This window comes from Entamoeba invadens, assembly GCF_000330505.1.
Source record: "Entamoeba invadens IP1 unplaced genomic scaffold scaff_1105074725335, whole genome shotgun sequence".
NCBI lineage: Eukaryota > Evosea > Mastigamoebida > Endamoebidae > Entamoeba > Entamoeba invadens.
The window spans coordinates 130379-138712 of NW_004440243.1; the positions used below are offsets into that span (position 1 = coordinate 130379).

Sequence of the window (8334 nt, forward strand, 5' to 3'; positions counted from 1 at the left end):
GTTATGACGTGTCTTCTGTTTCAATTGTCAAAATTGAACAACAATTTTGGGTGTGAAGAGTGTGAAAATGGATATGGCAATTTGGTGTATTCTTGTAACCGTTGCGGTTCCAATTGTAATGATTGTGTGTCAAATAACTTACAAAATTCATTTACATGTATCGAATGTGAAAATGGTTATTATTTGAAAGATGGTGAATGTAAAATTTATGACGATACTATCACTAAACTTTTTTCATTAAATTATACAATTTTATGTCATAGTGGATATTACTCAAATGTAACGAGTTGTGAAAAGTGTATCGATATTAATTGTAATGTATGTATTAATGATGGTTTGAGGTGTGTTATATGTAACAAAAATTATTATTTTGAAAACGAAAAATGTTCTTTATCCAAAGAAGGCACTTTATATTCACAAGATAATTTTGTAACATGTGAAAAGGGGTATTACATTAAAATAATTCCAAATAAAGCAACAATTTGTACTAAATGTTCAGAAACGTATGGTGAAGATTGTGAAACCTGCAATTCAAAAATATGTACAAATTGCACAAAAGGTGTTTTGGATTTTAATGGAAATTGTATATTAAACAGTGGGTGTGAAGTGATTGAAAATAGTTTATGTGTCAACTGTCAACGTGAATTGAACACATGGTACTTTAATGGTAATGCATGTGTATTATGTGATAAAAGTGTGAACTGCACCAAATGTGAATTTAATAAATGTGTAGAATGTTCAGAAAATAGTTATTTGTACGACGGCGAGTGTTACTCTACAATCAATAAGAATTGTGAAATTATTAGTACATCAAACAACTTCTGTTTAAGTTGTCCAAATGGTTTTTATTTAAACAGCCAAAAGACGTGTATAAGTTGTGGCAATAATTGTAGTGTTTGTTCTTTAGAAAGTGTATCAAGTACGCGCTCTTTTAAATTGGATGACGCTTCTGTTAAACAAAATGATTTAATTTTGGTTTGTAAATTATGTAAAGGTGGGTACGCTTTTAAAGAAAACACAGGTATGTGTCTTGATTCAAAAGAAACAACAGAAAACTGTAAAAATGCAATTCCAGGAACATCTTTAAGTGGCTGTGCCGTATGTATGGATGGGTATTATAGAGATAATGTCATTTGTAAACCATGTATTTCCAATTTGAATTTTGTAACACCCATTCAACGTGTTTAAAATGTGCATCAGAGTATTTCTTGTTAACTAATTCGACAAAGTGTATTCCTTATTCAGAAAATGCCAATTGTAAGAAGGTATTGCAATATGGGTGTGACAGGTGTAATGATGGCTTTTTCGTTGACAAACAATTTTGTTCTTCCTGTGATTCGAAAACGTCTTTTTGTGTAAATTGTAATAGACAAAGTGGTCAATGCACTTCGTGTAAACCAAACTACATTTTATCGGGACAGTCTTGTGTTTTATTTTCAACAATTGAACATTGTAAAGAAGAACATAATTCTAAATGCTCCAAATGTTCTTTCTGGTACATTCCAAGTGAAAATGAAATTGGTTGTAAACCGCATGCAGTTTGGTGGATCATTTTATTGGTGATTCTCTTTTTGATAGTATGTGTTGTATTTTTCGTTATCATTGCTTTTTATTTCACAAAGTTTGTATCAAAGATAATCCACAAACAAAAACAGGAACAAAGAACAACTATTTTTAAAATGAACAAATCTAATGTGTATTTCACACCGATAACACCATCATCTAAAATAGTTGTTAATAAAAATGCACTTGAATTTATTAGTGGCGATAAAATCGAAATTCCTGTTTCTAAAGAAACACGAGAACTTTTGTGTGTTGGTAACTGTTCCAAAAATTCAATCAAAGTGCAATTTTCAACACAAGAAAGTGAAAAAAGTATTCACTACAAACGGTCCCACAAATGATTGTAATCCCAAGAGGCAAAGCAGTTGAATTTGGAATTTCGGTCATTCCGAATTGCATTTGTAATATATCAGATGATATTCTTTTAATTTCAGTCAACTTAAAAATTGGTGTAACTGGGACGAATAATATCAAAATTGGGTTTTCGACTGAAATCACGACAAAACTCGACTATGACGAAATCAACAAAGATAAAAAAGTTGGCGAAGGATCTTTTGGTATTGTTTACAAAGGCACTTTTAGAGGAAATATTGTTGCTATCAAACAAATGAAAAACTCAAATCATTTGGATGATCAAATGGCAGAGTTTACAAAAGAAGTTGAAATGTTAGACAAATTCCGAAGTGAGTATATTGTTCACTTTTATGGGGCAGTTTTTGATATAAACAAAACATGTATGGTCACTGAATTTGCAAAATTTGGGTCTTTAAATGATTTAATAAGTTACAAGTTGTCTACAGAAATTAACACAAAAATAAGGGTGAAACTATTGCTTGATGGAGCAAAAGGAATTTCTTATTTGCATTCAAACGGGATATTACACAGAGATATCAAACCCGAACATTTCTTGGTATTTTCACTTGATATAAACGACAAAGTTAACGCGAAGTTGACTGATTTTGGGTCAAGTAGAAACATCAATTTGTTAATGACCAATATGACTTTCACGAAATGTATTGGAACACCAAGTTACATGGCACCCGAAGTATTAAAGAAGGAACACTACAAAAGTGTAGCAGATGTGTACTCATTTGGAATCACAATGTATGAAACTTTTGCTTGGAAAGAAGCGTATCCAACAAACAAATTCAAATTTCCATGGAAAATAGCAGAGTTTGTTATGTCAGGCAAGCGCGTCGAAAAGATTGAAACTATGACTGATAAGGAATATGAAATCATTCAGAAATGTTGGTGCACAAATCCAATTGATCGTTTGAACATAACGCAAATCATAGAAGAACTAGATTCTTTTTTATAAACAAAAGCACTTTAATTTTTTGGTTTTATAAACACGGATGGAGTATAAAATGGGTGCCAGAAACTAAAGGGGTGCCAAGAAAAAAAGAAGAGTGATTTTGTAAAAAATGGTTTTATTTTTTATTATTTTTTTATTTGTTTTTCATTGTTCACATTTTTATGTGTTTCAAACACGAACACACAAGTACAGAAACTTAATGTGGGACTAAAGTAATAACAAGTACCTATGTTTCGACTAATTACCAAAAAAATTATTGAACAAATTTTCTGATTTATTTTAAATAACCGTCTCAAATATAACTTTATATATTTAATTATTACAATGATATGGAAATTATTAATTATTAGTCGAAACCATGATCCTGGTCGAATCCTTAGTACAATGTCTGAAATTCAAATATGAAATAGTCTTGCAATTCTGATTTTGTTATTATTAGTAATAACCAATATGTACTGTTCTGAAAAAAAAGTATTATATACAATTAGATATAATCATTTCAAAACAATTTAATTCACACATCGAAATAACTATTTTAATAATATAAATATTTTTTTTCTCAAGAAGAAATTAATTAGTTGTGATTGGGTTTTTATTATTAAAAAACTTAGTTTTTAATATCTTCATTTTAATCACCAAACTAATTAATATTTTTTTACATGATAAAACATGTATAATACACAGTTTTTTTTGAAAAAGCTTTGTATTAATTCTTGTATTGTAAATACAAGAATTAATAGGTTTTTTAAATAAATTATCATTGAGATAATGTTCTAATAAATGAAAAAATGTCGAGTAAAAAAATAGAAAAGTTCAGAGACACCATTCCCATATCGATTTTATTACATGGTCACAATAATCAATTAAATCAATTTTGAAGTTTTAATATATTGAATATTTTAAATAGTGTTTTGAAATTTATTTGCAATTGTTGGTATTATTGGATAAATTAAAAAACAATACATTTCTTTTGTGTATTTTTCGATTGAATATTGTTGTCTTAATGAGTGTAATGCTCTAAAAACATTTAATATGTGGAGCCATCAATGTTTATTATACAAATGCATTTTTGGGTATGCAAATGTTTAACATCTGTTGTTATAATAATGATGTTTAAATAAATAGGGTTCATTGTTTTGATAAATGAAATGCATTGTTTTTATACAAAATCATGATTCAATTGTATTATCCAAAAAGAGATGTTTTGTATTAGTTACTATTTGTTCCTCATTCCACTTCTTTTGAATTTAAAAAGACTTACATAACCAAGTTTCGATATTTGTTGTTATTTGACTTCAATTGATATACCAAACAAATAAGTTTTATTAAAATTGGTTTAAGTAGATGTTTAGGTTTTAAAGTTTTAAATCCCAAGAAGTGTCTTTTAAAATGGAAAATAATTATTTGGCTATTATTTCAAAACTTTGGTTATTCATAAGTTTGTTAAGGAAATACAAAATGAAATCTTTTTTTGTGTGTACTTCACTTGGATTTATAAATAAGTCTATTGAATAAATAATCGAACCAAAAAATTTTGTTTAATCTCTTTAAAAATGTTTTTTGAGTGTTTTAAGTTGATAATAATTATTTAACATTATTAAAAACGTTTCAGTAAATGTTTTATTTGACAAATTATGATTTTATTAAGTGTATTATAAATAAATATAATAAAATATAAAACAATGTGATATATTTTTGAAATGTAAATAATTAAAATATACATTTTGAATAAAATTAAATTGGAAAACTAAATAGTGTGAAGATGTGTTTTAAATAAATAGTTTGTGAACATAGAATGTTAAATTCGTTATTTTTAAAAAATCTTTTTGTATCAAAATCAGAATATATTTTTGATTTCTTTGCGTTTTGTCAGTTTGTTTTTTGAATTGTGTTTTGAGTGTATTGATTTAATATACAGTATTTGGTATATATTAATAACATTGTACTGTTTTGCTACTTGAATGTAATTAATTTTACGACCACTTTCTTTTGTTCTTACAATACAAAAAAACAAAATAATTTATTTATATTTTTGTGTTTCGAGAGTGATTTTCTTATTATTTAAATTATATTGAACATTCAAAATTATTTTGAAACAAAATTATACAAAATGAATAAATAATATTTGAACAATAAACAAATTGTTCTAAAAATAGTTTTAAATTAAAAAGTTTAATCCAATTTTGTTTTTTTTAAAAAAATAAAAAGAATAATAAAAAGTACTCATTCATCCAAATGCAAATATATATATATATTAACTGCCTACTTAATCTTTTGCTCGAAAGCAATCAAAAAATAAAAAATTACCAACTAGACAATACAAAAACGTGTATCAAAGACAAAGAAAACGATAAAAAAATGTAAATGAGCACTTTCAATCAAAACATAAGATATTCAACGATTGTGCGAAGGCGCTTTCATGGGTAATGAACTAATTACAAGTTTTGTGAATATGTCAGAACAAAAAGTTGCGATTGGTGCAAAAACAATCAGAGGTGCAACTAAAATGGCAACAGTCACAACAACAAACAAAATCAAGTCTCTTGGCGATGAAGCGTTCAGTGGGTGTGTTGCTCTGACAAAAATTGATGTTACAGAACTCACAACAATTCCAGCAAAGTGTTTTGAGGGTTGCACTTCTCTGGCAACAGTCACTGGATTTGAAGCAGTCACTTCATTTGGCGAGTCATCGTTCACAAAAACAGCAATGCCAACAATCACTTTTGGTAAGGCGGTGACCGAGTTTGGAAATATGGCTTTCAAAGGAATCACAACTGTTACAGATATTGCAATTCCAACAGTTACTTCATTTGGAACACATGTTTTTGATGGAATCAAAACTTTGAAACATGCCGATTTGTCTGAAAATACAATGATTCCTGAAGGTACTTTTATGGGATGCTCTATGTTAAATAATGCTTTAAGAACACAGAAAGTTGAAACAGTTTGAAAGATGCGTTCAAAGATTGTGCTAAACTTGAAAACCTCAATTTGTATGCGCCACTCACATCATTATCGGATATAAATTGTTTTTCAAAAGTTGGTACTGAAATGTCCTGAGTTTTTGCATTTATTATTATTTTTAATAATTGGTTTTTGATTATAAATTTTGATTAATATTTCCGAGTAAAAAAGAGAAAAACAATCTTCAATAAATATTTTTTACTTGAAGAATTATTAAAGGGTTTCTTGAGGATAAGGTGTATCCTCAGGATTAAAGCTATCCTTATTAAAAAATATTTTTCTGAGGATACAAAAAACAAATCCATAAGGTTCAGTTCCCCATAAAGCCCACTCTCATAACTCAAGTTATAATTTACACTTAATATTTCGAGTCAAAGTTCAAATTTTAAATGATGGTAATAATTTGTCATAAATGCCAAAAGATTAAAAACAATCAAAAAATCATCACAATAATCAGTAAACAAAAACAATAATTGTATCGCGCGAACTTGAGACGGGAAATAACAAAACATGAATTAAACTTGTTCATATTATAATTATATACTTATTGAAATTATTTCCGAATCCGTCTTTATAACATAATAATTAAAATTTACATTTAAATTGATAATTGTTTTTTTATCAAAATGAAAATTGAAAAAGTCGAAAACATTAATTTATAAAAATGCAATTTTTAAAATAACAAATTTATTAATAATTTTGTAATTTATGCAATTATTCAAATTTATTGTAATAACGAAGTTAATCATATTGTGTATATTTTAATATGATTGTTTCATTTTGATATTAACTTGTGTTTTAAACAGATTTACAGTTCTGAGGATGGCAATTATTTTCTGAGGATGACAGAAATAGAAAGTTTACACTTTTACATCTGTCTGAAATGTATATTGAGTAAGTTACTATTTTTGAATATGGGAACACGTCATTTCACTTTTTAGATGTTTAAGTCCGTGTTGATAAAGTCTGTTTGTTACACGACTTACCATCCTCAGAGATATTTATGGCACTGCCACTATTGATTTAAAATTCTATAAATAAAATTATCAAAGCATTTTTATAAAGTGAGTTTTGTTAATTGATTATATCAAAAATCGTCAAAACACAACAAAAACGCCAAATAATATATAAAATTGATTGATAAATTGAACACATTTCTATTGAGAATTAATATTGTATAATAAAAAAATATAAACATATATTCTTGTGTATATATGTTTTGAAATATAAATAAACCCGTTTAAAACAAAAATGATTTTATTTTAAAAATTTGTTTATTTATCAGTCGTTGTTTTATCGATATCCAAAACCTCTCTTTTTGAATTTGCGCAAATACATAAATTGTCATCGCATAAAGTATTAATTATCAGTACGTTATTTGCTATCAATTTTTATTGTTTGAAATATCATGAATTGATTTATAATAAATTGTATTTTTTGTGAAAAAGATTAAAAATTGTGAGATTAATTTGTTTTGTGATTTTGATAAATAAATCGACTTTTTCGATAATTTATATGTCTGTCAAATGTTTTCATTTAAACCAAGGTTAGTCTAGTGGTAAATCAGAAAATAGAAATAGATTATTTTTTTGTAAAAATCAACTGAAAGAATCATCTTTCAAAAAATCCATAAATAGCATTTTTAAAGAAAATCATGTGTTTCAAAATATACCTTTTTGATCTTAGGCAAAAAAATCCAAATTGAAAGAAATTATGTTTAAGATATTTACCATCCTCAGAAAAATTAACAATCCTCATGAATCCCTTAAGCATTAAAAAATGTCCTATAAAAAATGAAATAATGGGATTTTTGTTTCTGAAAAACACGTGAGTAATCCCAAAAATACATTTTTTGAATTCAATTATTATTAAATGTTTGCTCTTATTTGTTTTTCTTTTAAATTCTTATTTCATTTCTTTTATCCAGAAAAGAAAAAGGCAAGAGTACTGTTCAAATGATAGTGTGCTTAATTGTGTTGTCACAACATCAATAATAATAATATCAAAAGTCAGAATAATTAAATATTAGCTTTAATTTATTTTTTTGTGTTTTTAAAACTCTTTGTTTTATTTTCTTTCGTCCATAAAAAAATCACATGTTTATCTTTAATTGAAAATAAAAAATTAACGAGTGTGATATTTAGTTACAAATTGACATTAACAACAACATCCTAATTTATTAACGTGTATATTGTTGTGTGATTTGACCCACAACGTTGAGTTTGTGTTGTATAGTATCGATTTAAGATCAAATCAAATAACGGGATTGGGGTTTTTTGGAAAAGGCTGGCTAATATTCCAATAAATTCCCGAAGTTGTACAAAAATAATCGAACTGTATTGGTATTTTTTTTCAAAATAAAATCAAAAGTATACCTTTGGGAGTCAATTTTGACAGCCCGAAATAGAACAAAATTTGAAAAAAATATAATTAGCGCAGTTCTGATTAAGACATTTTCCCCGATTTTGGTTTTAAGTTTTATGTAATTTTTG

General features: G+C 26.7%; 3 protein-coding genes across 3 annotated transcripts; all 3 read left to right on the forward strand.

Annotated features, from left to right (window-relative positions):
• Positions 1-3: 3 nt before the first annotated feature.
• EIN_532140 (hypothetical protein) lies at positions 4-1188 on the forward strand (the record flags this gene model as incomplete). Its single annotated transcript, XM_004255447.1, has 1 exon — positions 4-1188. The coding sequence occupies one exon, from the start codon at positions 4-6 to the stop codon at positions 1186-1188; it is 1185 nt and encodes a 394-aa protein (XP_004255495.1).
• A 712-nt stretch (positions 1189-1900) lies between these two features.
• Positions 1901-2881, forward strand: EIN_532150 (serine/threonine protein kinase, putative; the record flags this gene model as incomplete). Its single annotated transcript, XM_004255448.1, has 1 exon — positions 1901-2881. One exon carries the CDS (start codon positions 1901-1903, stop codon positions 2879-2881), a length of 981 nt encoding a protein of 326 aa, XP_004255496.1.
• A 2416-nt stretch (positions 2882-5297) lies between these two features.
• On the forward strand, positions 5298-5828 carry EIN_532160 (hypothetical protein; the record flags this gene model as incomplete). Its single annotated transcript, XM_004255449.1, has 1 exon — positions 5298-5828. The coding sequence occupies one exon, from the start codon at positions 5298-5300 to the stop codon at positions 5826-5828; it is 531 nt and encodes a 176-aa protein (XP_004255497.1).
• Between the last annotated feature and the right edge of the window lie 2506 nt (positions 5829-8334).